At 44.0% G+C, this 17,904-nt stretch overlaps 1 protein-coding gene across 18 annotated transcripts in view; it reads left to right on the forward strand.

The window, feature by feature from the left end:
* The window catches only part of ERC2 (ELKS/RAB6-interacting/CAST family member 2), an 877,102-nt gene that overhangs the window by 691,238 nt on the left and 167,960 nt on the right, over nucleotides 1–17,904 (forward strand). For 12 of the 18 annotated variants that reach the window (XM_084903110.1, XM_084903097.1, XM_084903112.1 and 9 more), the window contains one exon: nucleotides 2,743–2,877. In XM_084903110.1, coding sequence (XP_084759236.1) covers nucleotides 2,743–2,877 — 135 coding nt within the window. Of the gene's footprint in view, nucleotides 1–2,742; nucleotides 2,878–17,182; nucleotides 17,248–17,904 lie in introns of all 18 variants that reach the window. The other 6 variants (XR_014796702.1, XR_014796703.1, XR_014796704.1 and 3 more) reach the window with 1 other exon arrangement.

The raw sequence follows: 17,904 nt of genomic DNA on the forward strand, positions 1-17,904 counted from the left end.
TTATTGGCCAGAGCAGATTTTTTAACTCCCTTCAGACCCTGGAATTCTATTGGAAGACACAATTCCAGATTTATTAGTTCACAAGTTCAAAGGTAACAGGCTCCTGACAATACTGGAATTTTAGGTGTGAGCGCTGAATTTCCGCATCTCCTGTACCAGGGTTGCCAAATAAGGGACATCGGGGAGATCTCAGGACTTAGTCGGCAACTGACCTGTTTCTCACAAGACATACCTTGTCCATTGGGTCTTCTGATACTGTCAGGGGGTGAGTAAAGGACAGACATGCTATCAGCTGCCAAAGGTTTCCTGGGATTTTTAATGTAATTGCTAGGTGGATCTTTCCCTCTAATTTTATTGATTTTATCCATACAATGCTTTTTTTTTTTTTAACATCTACTCTGGGGCCATTCAAATATTGTACACATTTTAAAAAATGGAATGAGTGAATCATGAGACATTTTTTGGCAGGTAGAACTGCGATGTGAGGTGTTTCTAAGACTTAACAGAATCGAAGCATTTATGGGAAGCGGTTTCTACCTGTTCAGCTGTTTGCCATTTTTGCTAACAGCGGGGCAAGGGGAAAAGCCTAACGATTCAGAATTGGAGGACCCAGAAAACCTCCCAGCCCTATATCAAGAAAGAGGCTCTGGGGTTTGAAATCTATGCCTTAATTTTCTAGCTGCAGAGGGAGAGAGTAATAATATGTCCCAGGAAAGTTTTGAGGGTAAGTTAGATTGTGGGTGGAAAATACTACAAGAATACACTGTGTGAGGTCCAGAATTATTATCAGAGCATTATTTATATCACATAATAAAATTCCCACTGGTTGGAGGTTCTGCCAGCCTCTGACGTCCAGCTCTCCTAAAGTGCTGATGGCTGGTCGTCATCTCGAGCTACCAGGGAGATTGTTACGTGATTCATGAGCGAGCCTCCCCTCTCAGTGACCTCCGCTGGCTGAAACAAGGGTGCAGCGTGCCTCTAGAACGGCAGCACCCCTCAGAGTCACGGCCCCTCCTTTCCTCCAGTCAGGCATTGCAGCAACAGGCAAAGAATACACTGTCTAGACTCTACCAGGGGTCTTCAAACTACGGCCTGCGGGCCACATGCAGCCCCCAGGGGAGTCTGATCCTGCCCACCAGGTTTTTTGGGCAATGAGCGCAGCCAAGGTGTTACAGTAGGAATTAGTAGTTCATATAGTCCGGCCCTCCAGCTCTCTGAGGGACCGTGATCTGGCCCCCACTTTAAAAAGTTTGAGGACCCCTGCCTAGACCCTCGACTGGATTCTGGGGAGAGGCAGGCAAGAGAAACAGCTGCTGCCAATAGACGGATAGATAAGTCTGTGGGTGCAGAGTGGTGTTTAGTAGGAGGCACACATCACCTGGCCTCAAGATTGGGGTCAGGAAAAGGCTGTGAGTTAGCTAAACACACAGGTTAGAGGTGAGGGAAGATGTCTGTGGGAGGTGTCTCAGACAAAGAAAACACGGATCAAAAAGGAGAAATGGTGCCTTGGCCAGTGCGGCTCAGTTGCTTGGGCGTCATCGCGTGCACCTAAAGGTTGCTGGTTCAATTCCCAGTCAGGGCACATGTCAGGGTTATGTGCTCCATCCTCAGTGTAAACAGGCAGAAGGCAGCTGATGGTTTTCTCTTTTTCTCTCCCTCTCCCTTCCTCTCTCTTTGTAAAGATCAATAAAAAATATATTTTTAAAAAAGAAGTGCCTTACAATAAATAACAACAGCATTTTCCTTTCATTGCAAGCCCGTATTGTGCCAGGTTCATCATAGGGAGGGAGGCACTCTCCCTCCCATTTTAGAGTTGAAGAAATTGAGTCTTAGAAATAGTTCACTGAAATAAACCAGCAGAGAAGTGCAACAGGACTTGAATCCAGTTAGCCTTATCTCTAAACCCATCTTTATAAGCTTTCCGGGTTGGATGATTTTATTTGCCTTTTAAGCATTATTCTAGATTCTGTGACCCTGTTAGGTCAATTCTTCGCTGGTATGTTATTGCCCTGTATAGTGGAACAAGACACTAAAACAGTTCTATGGCCCCGAGGGTTCACCTGTGACACCTGTGGCTTGCCCTCTGTGCCAGTTATAGTGGGAAGTAAATTTCAGTGGTCAGCTCTTCTCCATGGACTCTGTCCCTTTTGCTCAATTTCCCCCCAAAGCTCTATCAGTTAAAACGTCCACAGACTGCTCTTTCGCCAAAAGTCATCAAGGCAACAAACCATCTCCATTAGTGTTTTTGCATTTGGCAGTTCTCCCGTGGATTTCCTGCCTTGTCCTGCAAGACCATTGTTTGTCTGTGGTTCCGTGTCTCCACCTAGTCCTCTCCCATCTTCTCATGCAGGGCTTCCTTGTCTTGCTTGCTCTAGTCTAGAGCATAGGATGTGATTGTTGGCAGTCTATGGTGGCAAGCTTACTCTGGGTCTCTGTGATCGCTTGACAATGTAAAACAAAGCACCTTTGGATGAGTCCATCCTTTCCCCTGTAAACCACGTGGGAAAGTACAGTTACATCTACAAATGTATTATAGATCCAATGTCCAAGCAGCATCAAGGGTGTGGCAAAACCTCTTTCACCAAAGCGTGATGCTTTCCTTCTAAAGTCTCGATGTGCCTACAAATGAAAACTTGTGGATTAGGAGCAAAGGGAGCCCTCTAGGTGCTATAAGGACGCCCTGGGTGTCTGGCTGGGCTTCTCGCTCCTGACAGAGTCTCCCCTGGCTTTTGCTCTGAACAGACGCAGAACAGGATGAAGCTGATGGCAGACAACTATGACGAGGATCACCACTACCACCACCACCACCACCACCACCACCACCACCGGTCTCCTGGGAGGTCGCAGCATTCCAATCACAGGCCCTCTCCCGACCAGGTCAGTTTCCTCATACTTACCTCCAGGACCCCTTCTACCCTTTGGATATTTTAAGATAAAATAAATCATCCTCGAGAAATAATAAACAGCATAAAGTGATACGTTCTTTGAACTGAAACTAATAGCTTTGGTATTTATTTCCATCACTCAAGGAATCTAAATGTTTTCCTTTCTCCTTCCTCTTCAAGGTTTTGTCTGTTCTTGTTTATGTTATGCATTTTCTTGCCTGCTCTCCTTTCTTCTTTCATAGATAGGCAGCCTGTTGCCAGCTCCGTATCTACTGGTGGGTTACTTTGGAATGTCCTTTTCAGTTTTAAGAGAAAGCACTTTGTTTCCAGGATCTTGGCAACCAGAGAGGCCTTGAGTTTGCTGAGCACTTTCCTAGAAAATTCCTTAGTGATGCAAAGTAGCGGTGGGGCTAAACAACACACCCAATGACGTCAAGGGGATCTGGTTTCTTTGACTTGGACCCTGCCTTCTCCCTTGACTCAGTAAAGCAAGTGAAAAGATGGATTGACAAACACAAGAATCTCCTGTGATTTTTTAAAAACTATTTTGCATTCACCCACCAAATGCAAAAACTATTTACAGCATTCAGTATTAAAACTCTTGAAGGTGAGTTTCATGGAAATGATTAAATTTGATACAGGCTAGCAAGATGATAGAGTCCATGTTAGCAGTATTCCCGCCTTCAATGTATTAGGACCTTTCCTTTATGATCCTGGAATAACTGAGATGGTAATTTCAAGAGGGACCTAGACAGAGGTAATGGGATAGAAGCATCTTGTTAAGTATGAATGCTTTTGTTATGTATTTCTGAATATGTGAGGGGTGATCTTGTTGGAATGACCTATGTGAAGAGTTTTTTAATTGTTTGTTGGAGGAAAGGGTGCTTACTAAGCTCCTAAAGCTTTTTTTTAATCCCCAGATGGATCTGTTTTATTCTCACTTCATACCACTAGCATCTCAAAAGAGAAGTTAAGCTTATAAGTCTCCTATATATTTTACCATGAGCACAACTCCAGGGGGAGCCATTTGTATAGTCTACAATAGGGGTGTCGAACTCAATCAGAGAAGGGGCCAAAATCTAAAATCCAGCCTAAATCGCGGGCCGAATGGTTTACTGAACAGTCATAAACTGACAATGTCATAAACTGACAGCGGAGTGCAGTGATGACAGCGCGGTGCGGGCCACATTGCAAGGCCTGGCGGGCTGGATTTGGCCCGCGGGCCTTGTGTTTGACACATGTGGTCTACAACATAAAAAGGGCTCTCTAGGGCTTGTAGTGAGGTAGCTCAAACCGGAAATCCCCTACCCCCAATCCAAGCTTGGCCCCACCCTTGTACTGGGAATCATTTGCCCTCAGACACCTCAAGGTTTTGTCTGTTCTTGTTTATGTTATGCATGTTCTTTCCTCCCCTCTTTTCTTCTTTTATGGATTCATGGATACGTACTATTGCTGGCTCTGTGTCTACTGGTGTGTTATTTTGGAATGTCTTTTTCAGAACACCTGCAGAAGGTGTTCACACACAGGACATGTCAGTTTCTGAGGCCAAGTACAGAAAGGCACGAGCACATGTCATTAGCTAGAAATGGTTCTCAATTTGGAGACCAGCAAAGTGAAAAGGGATATTATTTTTGTGTCATTATCTTATATGACTGTGGCTTTAGTTTGATTTGGTTTTATTTCTTCATTTCTCATCCCTCACAACCACCACCACCTCCCCTGCCCCAGTGTAACTGGCATCCTGCTAATCACTTCTCTTCATTCTGATTCCTGGTCCCTAACTTTGCTCCTCAACCTTCCCCCATGTGGGGTGAGTGTGAGGCTTGATTTGGTGCTAAAAGGCCACATGGCTTCTCCCCAGAAAGACAGGAGTAGAAAGCACCATAGGGACATAAAGAAGAATTTGGAGCCAAACTGGGGGAGTTGATTGCACAAGGACCTGGTAGGATAGCAAACAGGCTTGTTTCATCATGGAGATATGTATGCTAATATGTCCCAATACCAGCAGGGCATTTATCTGCCTTATGAATGATATTTCTTACAAAAGCTTATCTCTTGCTACTTTTCCAGAGGTCTTTAATCAAAAAATGGAGTACTTGTCTGCTTGGCTGACCCTTTTATGTTTGTCCATTGACATGAGAGGTTGTCATAGGGCAGAATCATGGCTCTGGGTTGGGGGCCCTTTCCAGAAGAGCTAGCATCCCTTGAGGAGTGTGGCTGCGGCATGTCATCAGGACCTCTGACACACCTTTCTCATTGCTACTGGTAAGAAGATGAGTCAGCAAAGCAGTAGTCTCCTTTTTTGCACATTTTCAGTTAGAAGAGGAGAATTAAGCAAGGACCTGTATGAGGAGGCTGACCCCAGTGACAATGATGCCCTTTTTGACTAACTGAGAGGTCTAGGAAAATGACTCTTGATACTGAAGATCTGAGATTCAGAATCATCAAAAACTCTTATATCAATATAGGCATTGTTATAAATCCAAGTCCCAGAGTGTAACAGTCCTTTTTTAAAATATATTTTTATTGATTTTTTTACAGGGAGGAAGGGAGAGGGATAGAGAGTTAGAAACATCAATGAGAGAGAAACATCGATCAGCTGCCTCCTACTGGGGATGTGCTTGTAAGCAAGGTATATGCACTTGACCGTAATCAAACCTTTCATTCTGCAGGACAATGCTCTATCCACTGAGCCAAACCTGTTAGGGCAGAGTGTAACAGTCTTAAAAGTCTGGGAAGCCTGTCCCAATTGATTATGAACTCTACACATAATTATGTAAGCATATATGTTAATATGCATGATTGGAGTTACTTCTCTAGAGAATGTGACAGACCTATATCAGTGTATGACAAAATTGGAGTCTAAATAATGGATAATATGAATGAGATTTGAACTAAATGTCCATAATGGACCCAAGTTCACTGAACTAACATAACAGGAAGATATCACTTCCAGGATTCCCAGTTCTTTTCCCATCAATCTTGTAGCCCTGATTTTCCTGTGCCCTGAAGGTTGACTGTCACTGTCTTCGGGAAGAGGGCCTGCAAATGTTGACATTATCTTCTGAGATTTATTAAGAGATCAGAACATGAAAATGAAGAACTATAAACAGTCAGTCACTTTGCTACTTTTCCAGAGAAATTCATTTTTCCTCAGGAAATTCAATTTAAGTATTGCCAGGTTTGCAGAATTAGATTCTTTTTCCATTTCTTCCCTGTCCCTCTCTCCTTCACTATGGTTTTGCTTTCTCCTCGGGAGAAACTGAATCCAAGGGTTGTAAGTCTAGACTAGCATTTCCCAAAGTAACTTTGGAACATTAGTCCCACGAGGAAAGTCTTGAAACAGAGATTCAGTGGGCAGAGGATTTCGGGAAAGTGCTGCGTATTATAACTCAATCTTGGAGAATCTTGGTGCAATTAGCAGATCAAAGGATCGAAAAAGTCATATAAGAAAGAAAGCTCTCCAATTTTATTTAATCCAGCACTTCCCGGATTTATTTGATCATAGAATCTTGCTTTTTCTTTTCTAGTAACATCTGTGCTCTGAGAAATACTGTTCTCAGAGTATCAGGTGAAGAAGGAGACTATCCAGTTTAAAACATGGCTGATCTAGTTTCCAGCAGTGTTTTTCATCTTAAGGTGGAGTTTTGAAGCAATTTCCCCTCTGCTTTGCATAGCAGAAAATGAGAGTGCCCCTTTCACTTATTTCCTGGGATGCCTTTTTCAAAGGTTTAACATCTCTGTTATTCCACCCAAAGCCCAATAGGGCTGAACTAAGGAAGCCACTCTAAGGATGAGGACCCAGGGAAGCAAGGATAATAATAAGTGTGCAGCCGCTCGGGGATTTGGAATGAGTGTGATGAGGGGAAGGAGGATTTGGAGGACATGTAAGGGGAATCAGGGGGCTGTGGCAGTCCAGTGGCCAAGAAAGGAGCAGTTAACCATCGGTGTGCCCTGTGACCCCCAGGATGGCCATAGTCATTGAATATGTCCAAGTAGAACAGCCACACAATCCCAGGAATGCCTGCAGGAAGTCCTTCCAACCAAGTAGTGAGCACAAGGGCAGACAACAAGTATTTCCTGTGACACTGCTAGTGAGCTTTGAGAAGCAGTAAGGACCAAAGGGTCACTGGAACAGGCTGGGACACAGGGATTTTATTTTTAGTGAACTACTGATTTAAAAAAAGCTAAGTGGGAACTCAACTTCTCAATGCCCTGTGTACCTGTCGTCATCAGTATCACCTGTTCCTGTCTGTGGTATCTTTCCTTGCCTCATCTATGAGGTTAAGTCCTTTTCCCAGGCATCACATGATTTTCATTGTTCCAAAAAAAAGTCATATTTCATTCATTTCTTTCCAGTGGCTCCCAGGTATGAGCTAACCTGTAGATAAAAAAAACCAAACAAACATACCCTCAGAGGGAACCCACATTCCAGCCAACACACAATGCGAGGTCTCGTTTTGGGTCCAGGACTTGCATTTCTGTGGTTGGGTTTTGGGTTGGAGATTGCGCCTTTAAGGTCCTGTGTCTCAGTGTCACTTCCACTTGCTAAAGCATCTGCCTCTCTGAGTCTAATGCCCTACCTGGCAAAGAACCTAAACATTTCTGGTTGGGAACCCCCCAGCATGTGGTCACGTACAAGCCTAGAACGCACCTCTCCTTTCTCCTTCCTTCGAATGAGATGCTCCCTGAGGGGAGTTGGGAAGCTCCGCACACATTCGCTACCGGGAGATTTTTGGACCCCAATTAAAAGTTACATTTCACATTTTACTTCAGAAATCCTACTTCTAAGGAAGAGCTAAAGTCTGGGAGCATGAAGGCATGGTATTTTTTAAATTGACAATTGATATGCTATTCATGCTCTTTTTTTTTTTTTCTTTCATATTACAAAGCACATTCACACCTGTCTGGCATATAATATAACATAAATGTCTGCTGAGTACATTGTTTCCTCAGCACCTCTGGGAAATAGGAAGGGCAGATGGAAATTTCTCCAAGGTAAAGAAAAGGATTTCCAGATTAAAAAAAAAAAACACCACAAAACAAACAAACAAACAAACAAAACCACACAAAACCCTGGAGCTCAGAGAGGTTGTCTATTATCCAAGGTCACACCCAGAAAATCACAGGCCCCAAATGAGTCCCTGGGTTCTGTGCACTGGTGGCCAGCCTCTCTGATGTTAGTACGTATGCAGTATGCATTTGTGCAACCAAATGTATTAATATGGTCGTATGGCTGTAATAGCAACTTTTCTGCTAGTGCAGTGTTTCCCAAACTTTTGACATATGTGTACCCCTTCTATAATTTTCCTAACGCTGAGTACCCCTCGTACTCATGAGAACGTAGAATGAGGCGCAGCTAAGCACGGTGCAGTGCATCTCCCCACCAAACTCTTCCCGTACCCCTGGGGGTACGTGTACCACACTTTGGGAAACACTGCTCTAGTGCAAATGTGCTTTTCTCTTTCCCATTAAGTTATAGTAAATGCTAATCCTGTTTCTTCTGTTTTTCAAAGTGGAATTAAAATGTCATCTCAGTTCTCTTTCCATTTGCCTCAGCTTTTATTTTCTTTGTTTCCATTTGTCTGTTCTGTGACTTTATTCCTCTCACTCTCCCTCCCACCCCCATTTCACCTGTACCCTTTATTCTTCTCTATTTCTGTTGTCCTTGGGCCAGACACAGTGTGGCTTCCCACACCTCTCCCTGGTTACCTTGGCTTTGAGACCCTCTCCCCGCTTCCCACAGGCAAAAGAGCCAGAAGGTCAAGTCAACTCAGGGTTCTTACCCTCTCTCTCTGCCTCCCTTGTCCACACTGCACACACCTGAGTCCGGGTACCTTCTCTCAGGTAGAATTTGTCAGTGTCCTGCAGAGCATTGCCAGGCGAGAGGGATTCCCAGCCATCCCCGCAATCAGGGCCTCTGGCTGGAGTCGGCTGACGATATTGCAAGCCGCATGTATTTTTTGGCCCCAGACTGTGAGGTAAACCACTTCCCTGCTTTTCTCCTCCTCCCAGGGGCCTGCATTTTATGTTTGGTCAACAAAGTGTTGGTGGAATCTCAGGTCCACCAGGAAAATGAAGGGGTCACAGCAGCCCCTCCCCGGACCCCATTACTTCTCAGTAAGCCAGCTCCAGGCCTGGTTCCACACCCACCCTTGGCCCCTGGGCTGGGCCTGTGATGGATGCCCTGCTCTCTGGGCACCGCAGATTAGCCAAAGTGCAGCCCTGTGAATTCCAACAAGCAGACGAGGGGTTTCGCTTGCTCCGTGGCCCCCCAGAAGATGGATTCTGTATATAGAGTGGTTATGCCTAGCTTTTGCTTTGGGAAGAAAAAAAATTTATTTTATGTTTTGAGGTTAAATGAATGTGGGATAAATGTATACACAGTGTCCTGAGTGTGTATATGTATGTATCGCTATATGTCAGATGAACTGAGGGCTTTTCCACATATGGAAGAATTTCTCAAGATCATGTTTAACTAGGAATTTCTCTCCCTCACTTCCCCGGAGTGCATGTTTGAATATACATTATATATACATATATATGTGTGTGTATGTGTAAATACATTTTCACATTTCCTGCATGTAAGAAAACTTACCACGTATCAGAGCTTACTACAGTATCATTACAGAACAACTGGAAAAGAAAAAACACACCCAGAAAATGTTAGCTCCCCATGCCAGTAACCTAATAAGAAAAATTACATGTGTTAGGCTTTTAATATCCATTTCCCATCCAAACTAGGATGGCTGAAGCTTGCCAGATTCAGAGACAACGGGGACAATAGGGTTTGCTTTTGTTTGGGGATTTTTTGTTTGTTTGTTTTTGCATTGCAAATCTAATTTCCTGACCCACTTCTTGGAAGATGCCTTGGGCTTTAACTTCATGTGCAGATGCCAAATTAAAAAGCCCGTGAAGAGACCTCTTGTTGGGCTGATGCTTACGGATGGGAGAAGCGTTCAGAGATGTCACCTGTTCCCATTCTGGGCCAGTCCTGTCAACTAGAACCCAAGGTATCCTGGGTACATTCTGAAATAAATATCGTGAGCCATTTGTCTGTTTTCTTTCCTTTTAAAAAATCAATTATTTTTTTAAATTTTGTATTGATTTCAGAAAAGAAGGGAGAGGGAAAGAAAGATAGAAACATCAATGATGAGAGAGAATCACTGATTGGCTGCCTCTTGCACATCCCCTACTGGGGATCCAACCCGAAACCCGGGCGTGTGCCCTTGACCAGAATTGAACCTGCGACTCTTCAGTCTACAAGGCTGAAGCTCTATCCACTGAGCCAAACCAGCCAGGGCTAATTAATTTTTGTAAATGTAATTATACTTGACATTTAACATTGAATTGATTTTAGTTTTACAGCATAATGATTTGATATGTACAGATATTGTGAGATGATCAGCAGAATAAGTTTAGTTAACATCCATCACCACACATTGCTATAAGTTGTTGTTTTCCTATTTCTTGCCCCTTTTCTGAGACTTTTTTAAATCATAGAGTTGATGGGAAGATGCTGCATTTCCAACGCAACACATTTTTTTTAAGTACTTGAAATATTATAGAAAGGTAACTCAGATGTTACTTTTTCCTTTATGCCTCGAAGACTATTAAACATCCCCAAAGCTACTCAGACACCAGCCAGAAGGCGTATGTGATGCTGAGCATTGGGAAAGAGGCGGCAGGCATTTGTTTGCCCGCGTATAAGAGCGGGAACTCTGGAGCGGCCCTGCCTGGCTTTCTGGGAGGCCACAGGGAGAGAAGGAAATGAGGACAAATGTCTGAGCTGCTGTGAGAGCTATTTAGCCGCTCCTTCCTCTGGAGCAGTTACATGCTCACCCAACCATGACAAGCCACAGCAGAGGATTCAGGCGGGCGGGGTGACACAGCCTGTGGGAGGCTGGCTTTGCAGACTGGCAGGTCCTTGCCAAACCTCTTTAATCTGGGCGTGATGTTAATTCCTCACCTGTAAGCACAGGCGGGCACGATTTGATAAACCTGCCAGGTAGGGCCATCACCGATGGGAAAGAGGCAGAGCTGCTTAATGCGTGAGGCTCCTCTTGTTAAAGGACGTTTCCTTACAGGAGATTTGAGCCTATTGACAATTCTAGTCTTACTCTATTTGGGGTAAAGGTTTCTCCCCCTTTTTACTGATTCCTCTTAGTTTCAAACCTTGTTTGCAGTATTCGAGTCTCATTAAGAGATTTGTTGCAGCATCTTTTGAGTCGGCAGGGTGTTCAGACACAGAATGCTCTCCCCAGCTTGAAGATGTAGCTCCTCTTGGCAACATCGGCGGCCTGATTCCTTTTCAACTCGCTGCTCTAATCCACTCACATTTGTCTCTGAGGTGGAGCCGAAGCTCCCCCATTGACAGGAGGTGACCAACCCTGAAACATCTCAAAGCAGGGAAATCCATTTTCTATTGCTAAACACTGTTGCCTCTCTTCTTCTCTGGAACTGATGTAATAAGGATCATGTTTGGCTCACACACACCAGGCGCTCGCCACACTCCGAAGATAACGGAACAGCCAAGGAGGGGGAATTGGAAACATTCTCGAATGTACCCTGCACACAGTCAGATTCGGAAAGCTGCCTCACTTGCAGAACAACAGCATTCAAAACATTGCTTCAGCTTCTAAACAAGGATCTGAATAAACTCTAGCATCACACAGCCCAGTGATGCTCAAATGTCTAAGGATGGATTTATACAGTACCAGAGTCTTTTCTCAGACACCCTTTTGCCCTTGACCATAGTACAAAATCAAATGGCTTGTTATGATGGTAACAAATTATCAAATGCTACCATCAGGGGTGGTGTGTCCAGTTTTATTCATATAGGCTTGTAAAGTCCACAAAGTGCTTTAATTTATATTTTCCAATTTAATTCACCTGGCAGTCTAATGATGTGTCAAGTCAGGATATGATCCCATGTTCATATATATATATATATATATATATATATATATATATATATATATATATATTATATATATATTATTGATTTTTTTTTACAGAAAGGAAGGGAGAGGGATAGAGTTAGAAACATCGATGAGAGAGAATCATCGACCAGCTGCCTCCTGCACACCCCCCACTAGGGCTGTGCCCGCAATCAATGTACATGCCCTTGACCGAAATCGAACCTGGGACCCCTCAATCCGCAGACTGACACTATCCACTGAGCCAAACCGGTTTCGGCTCCCATGTTCTTTCTTAAGGCAGCCACGGTCAAGGAGCCTGAGGATTTGGTTGCCCACCAGCCAGGAAATGGCAGAACCAGACTCATGGTGAAAACATAACGTTCACTGTGTTTAACAAAACCCAGCGCTAATGACTGATGGACGGGAGAGCGAAAGTAAAGCCTGTGTCCACCGCTACCCCTCTTTATGGCTAGCTGGCAGTGGCTCAGCGTGGAGCAGATGTTGACTTTGGGCTCTGGAATGGTATTGTTGGCCAACATAGAACCCTCTGGCCTTCTCACCTCAGCTGGGCCTCTGCTATCTTTCATCTGAGGGAGCTGGCACCATGCACCAAACCCTGGTTTGTCAGAATCGCTTTGCTTGAAGGAAATAGAAAACTCAGTTGCCCCATAAAGATGGTCCAAACATTGAGGAAGCACCTCTGGGATGCTGATGACATGCCCATTTAAGAGTCATGTGCCCTTTCTTCCAAGAGCCAGAGGGACCCACCCTAAGTCCTAGCGTCCAACTCCAACCGAACCTTCCACAGCTTGGAGAGAAACCTGCAGAGCACGAAGTACTTGGGAGTTGAGCCCAGAGAACCAGCAAATGGCCGAGGTTAAAACGAGCTCTTCTTTGTCAGTCTTCACAGCCCCCATCTAAGAAAGGGCAGACCTTTGTGGTCAGACAGACTAGCATCTGACCCTGGCTCCACAGCTCCAGGTGTCTGGTCGCAAGCTACCAGAACTTTCTTCCTGAGCCTTTCTTTCCATGTTTGTACGGAGAGCCTGCCCTTGGGCTGCGGTGAGACTCAGGGAAGCAGCACAGAAAGCTCTCACAAGGCCTCTAACCTGGATCAGGTTCTGATACCTGCTGGCTCATTTCTAGTCCAGGTCAGAGATAAGGTAACAGTTATATTTCAACAGAACACCCATCAGGTATTTAAACCTGGAAGGGATTTTCCTATTATTTGGGGGAACTTTGTCTGCAAATGGGCCCCAGAAGCTGTAGTAAATACAAATCCTATGAGAGGTCATGGCCATTCCTGACCTCATCACCTGAACAAAGGCACTCATCCAAGGGCTAGGCATTCTAGGAGGCAGGAGTGGTGGCAGACATAAATGGGAGGTCTTCAAAGGGAAGGTTTGAACTTGACCCTAAGGGAAAACTTACTAGTGCCCTGAAGAGTCCCAGGGCCCCTGTTTCCCTTTTCACATGCACCTGTCCTCCCCAGCTCTGGCCACACCTTCAGTTGGATATGCCATGAGGGGTTGGTCCTACCCAGGTGCAGGGCACATCATAAATCCCACACCATGGTCCTGCTTTCATGACTCATGCAGCTGAAGTCTGCCGAGCCCTGGGTTTTTTAATTTTCAGGAAATGTCAGAGAAGCCCTGAATTGAACTGGGGGCAGGGGTGGGCCTGGTGACTGTCCCTGTTACAACCAGGACACTCTCCTTGCATCTCTTCCCATCTCCTCCTGACAGAAATAGTGGCTGACTTCTCAGAGGAGCAATGGGCTGATACTGCCATAATTTTACTCTCGTTTCCAGATAGAACAGGTGTGACAGTGGCTGATTTCAGGGGGGAAAAAGGCTGGCTATCAAGTCAAAGAGAATTGCCAGGTTTTGTTTATTTGGGTGGTTGTGGTTTTTTTGTTTTTGTTTTCTGAAATATCCAGTGATGGCTGGGGCTTGCCTGCTGGTTACACCTAAAGCTTCAAAATAGATACCATTTAAAGGTTTACACCAGGCTGTTCATCATGCCAGATTACAGAGTTCCTTCCCGAGCTTTTTTTCTTTTTCTTTTTTTTTTTCTGGGGCTAATAAATGCTCCCCATAATGGTGAGGCTCCTGTCTTGTCAGCGATGACTCAGTCCTTTGCCCTTAGATCTTGAGTGGCCCATCTGGTGAGGAATTTTGTTTTATCTCAGAATTTAGAGAATCCCTTTAGGGCCCAGCATTTGGGACTGCAGGATGGCCATCAAGGCCTCATATCACCTCTGGAGCCATAGATACACATCCGGAGGTTATTTGATAGTTAAGCTTCCTCTCCCTTCAAAATTTGCTGTTGTGTGGTCACTGCAATCTGGGCTCCCGCCCACCTTGGATGTTTCCATCCCAGATGCTGTGGACAAAGGCGCTTGGATGACTGATGGACTAGAGGCTCTCTTTCCATCCGGAAACGCTGGCAGCTCCTGGCAGAGCCGTCACTCAGGAAGGACACACAAGAGAGCAGACACAGGCAGCATCTGGAGCAACCAGTGCAAGGAGAGGGGACAGACTCTCCTGGGGCAACGCTTTAAAACCCCAAGTGCTGCTAGACAACTGGGCATAAAGTTAGCGATCAAGCGATACCTATCTGTTTCTTATTTTTGGTCCCCAAATTTACATTTCTATACCGTAAGGTTGCTGAGCGAATTGATATTTCATCCCGAGATGCAGGCCGTGCAGGAGTCTAACAGCTGTGAGCATTTGGAACCCCTTGGTGCTTCCTCTCTGATTAGCTCCTGCGTTTTCTTTTTTATTCCCCGAGCAGACACTCGCTCTGACCCAGATGACTCGGTGATTAGGGTCAATTCACGTTGAAGCTTTGAAGATTAGAGAGAGCAGAAATGGCCACCGCTTCCCTTTGTATTTTCTTTAAAAAAAAAAACAAAAAAACAAAACTTTAAACCTTAGACGCTAAAAACTTGAGGGGGGAAAAAAAGCATAATATTGCAAGTTCAGTAAAGGAATTTATCCACATTTCTGCCATGTTAAATGTTAGCAAAGTTTATATTGGACTGTCATATTTCTTTACTTTATTCACCGGCGTACAAGACGTCGATCTCAACATCTGGTTTTTAATAACCCTCGACATCTGGGAGCTCCTTTTTATCCCTACGGTGGACGAGGCACAGTAGTGATATTGGCAGTGTATATTTTCAAGCTACAACTCCTGTCTCATTCAATCATAATTAATTACCACTTTTTAATGTATTTAATTTGCTAAAAGTGATTTGCATTCGACCACATTTCACTGTTAAGAAAATAGCGGTCGATTTTGGTGACAGTGGCTTTCCTCTTTTATTCCTTTCTTCTTTTTTAAAAAAATTTGAAACTCTGTGGAGATGGATTTGAAACAAACTGAATGTATATATGCTCTTGGATTTTAAATGCAAAATGAAATGAACTGCTCTGCAAGGAGAACGATGTAGAGTGTTTGAGGAGCCTTCAGGAGAGGCTGCAGGCTGCCTTAGAGGGAAAGTGTGGCTTTTTCTTACTTTGGCAAATGGCTGCATCTCTCTGGGCCTGAAATTTCCCTGCAGCAGTAACTCCTGGACTCAGGAACCTTGTGATGAAAGTCTCCATCCAGGGAACTACACTTCCACACATCCCCACAGGTTCTGCAGTGAAGTTCAAGGGGTTGCTAGACCCCTGGCAACCCATTTGTAGGTGCTGTATAGTTTCCCTTCTTCATTAGCATAATAAAGGGAGACAGACTTTGCTTTTCCCCAGGAACTGAAAGAACATTTAATTAATGTAAAAACACACTTTTCTCAAGTTATGTAGAAAAAAGGGAATTTTTTTTGGTCAAGAGTTATTATTAGACTGCACAGTGACAAGCAAGGTCAATTTTACATGAGAAGATCCAGCCAGAAGTTATCAACTATACCTTTTTTTTTTTTTAACCAGAATATTCCTATCTAAATTGTCCAGTGCAAATCCATACCAAATTATGCTGTTCTGACTGAGTGCAAATCTCCTAATAGACTCATATCAGGTGGGGATTCTTAACCCTTTATGGTCCATTGACCATTTTGGCAATCTGGTGAACTCTCTGGACCTCTTCTTCAAGTAATATTTTGAAATACATAAAATAAGAAATAGAGAGGAAATAAATTATATTAAATTCAGTACAAGACCACAGATTTAAATATTTTAATAGATGCACAATACCTTTGCCTATTGGCAAGATTAGATTGAACTGTACGAAATTGCTGTTTTTCTAGATCAGAAATGGCCAAATATTGGCATTTTCATATGATTCAAAGCAGTAAGTTTCCAAATAGTGAGAAAATATTCCAAATTATTTTTTTTTCTAGTCCTGGGTTTTAAAACCAAGAAGCACGCCCTGGCAAAACCTGGTTTCATCAGGGACCTGTTAAAAGACACAGCTCCCCAAAGTACATGCAGGACAAGAGTTTAACCGCTGGGTCATCTACACTCTCAATCCTTGCAGGGAACAGTGAACACTCTTGTTCAAAATAGAGCTTGTGATGCTGGTCTTATTGTGAATACACTTCTGTCTTCAAAGATGAAACTCCCCTGCCTATCTGCCACTTCACTAAGTGGGGAAAGTGGCCAGAGCCATTCTGGAAATGTTTTCAACAACAAGAATTCAGACCAAATAAGTTTCCATTCATTCACAGTTGAATACAGTTTTGAGTTAAATACCATTGCCTTTCTGTAAGCATTGTGCTGAATTGGAAGCATACTCTTCTCTTTGAAACTTATTTGGTTGCAAATGGATCATCATTCGGTGGCATGTACATCCTCTTTCATGCTGAGAGCAAAACAGAACCTGAGGAACGGAGTCCCCAGCAGGTCTGAGCCAGTGTGAACTATCGCATGCTACCAAAGTGGTTCCACCCAAGTAGATCCTTTTAATAAAAAATTCTTCTCCAGCCTTTATTGATACTTTATGCTTAGGAGAAATTAAGGGTATTTGATGCCTGTAATTACTTCTCTGCTTACTTAACAGGTTTAATCTGCTTCTTAGGCATATGCAATTCGGATGGTGTGCCCTCCCCCAAAATAATCACCTGCTAATGTAGACTAATTTTAATCTCCTAATCCAATCTTGACACAGAGTCAGAGCTGGGTGGGCGGAATGTTTTTGTGTGGGGGTTGCCATAGATACAAAACTGAGTTATGTATTTGACAAGTCGGTGATGTGGAACTGAAGTTACTATGGGGTGTTTTTCTTTTTTTCTTCTTTTTTTTCTGGTGCTTTCAGGTAAAAAAGTAAAGTGAAGATTGGTGTGCTTTTCCAGGGCATCACGGTGTAACTAACCTTCTCTTCTTTCATTCCGTGCTCCCCCCCTCTCCGTGCACCTCCCCGGGCCGGCCGCAGGATGACGAGGAGGGCATATGGGCATAGCCGGGCCTGTAAACCAAAGTTCCAGTTTTGTTTGAGGGGTGAGAAACCATCTTTTATATTGTTTTTCTTTAAAAGATTGCATTCTGGTGTTGTGTTGTGTGCGTGATTGATCATGCTTGCTTATGTCTGTGACCGTGCCCTGTGTTTGCTTCTGTGTTCTGTGACCATCCTTGAGAGCCCTCTCCTTTCTACCCACCCCACCCTCACCCCCTGCCACCCTGAAACCACATGATTGCTCTGCCTTGTTGGGGCTGGGTCAAGCACGATTCCAATGTGTCTGTGTTATTTAAGATGTAAACTCTGCCCTTGCTAGAATCCATACACATCTTTTAAAAGCATGGCCGTGGGCTCAGAAATTGTCACAATTCTCCAGCACTTTTGGCTTTTGCCAGATATGCCAGGGTGGTGTGACTCTCACATCTCTCTGGTTGTGTGAAATGTCTGACAAAGAATAATGAAAACAAAATTACTTACATTTTTATGGATCTGAAATTGTCATCTCTAAGAAGCCCATTTGATGGATTGTGCTACTTCTTCTCTGGCAGTTCTGAAGAGAACACCAGGATCAAGGCATAGTAATGGTGGATGGGTAACTGGACCTCTCTGAATGAATTAGAATAGAAATATTAATGTTGACAGGTCTCATTAGTGCCATATCTGTTGCCTCTTTACAATTGCACTTCTATGGAGCTTTG

This window comes from Pipistrellus hanaki (genome assembly GCF_964339955.1).
Source record: "Pipistrellus hanaki genome assembly, chromosome: 13".
NCBI lineage: Eukaryota > Metazoa > Chordata > Mammalia > Chiroptera > Vespertilionidae > Pipistrellus > Pipistrellus hanaki.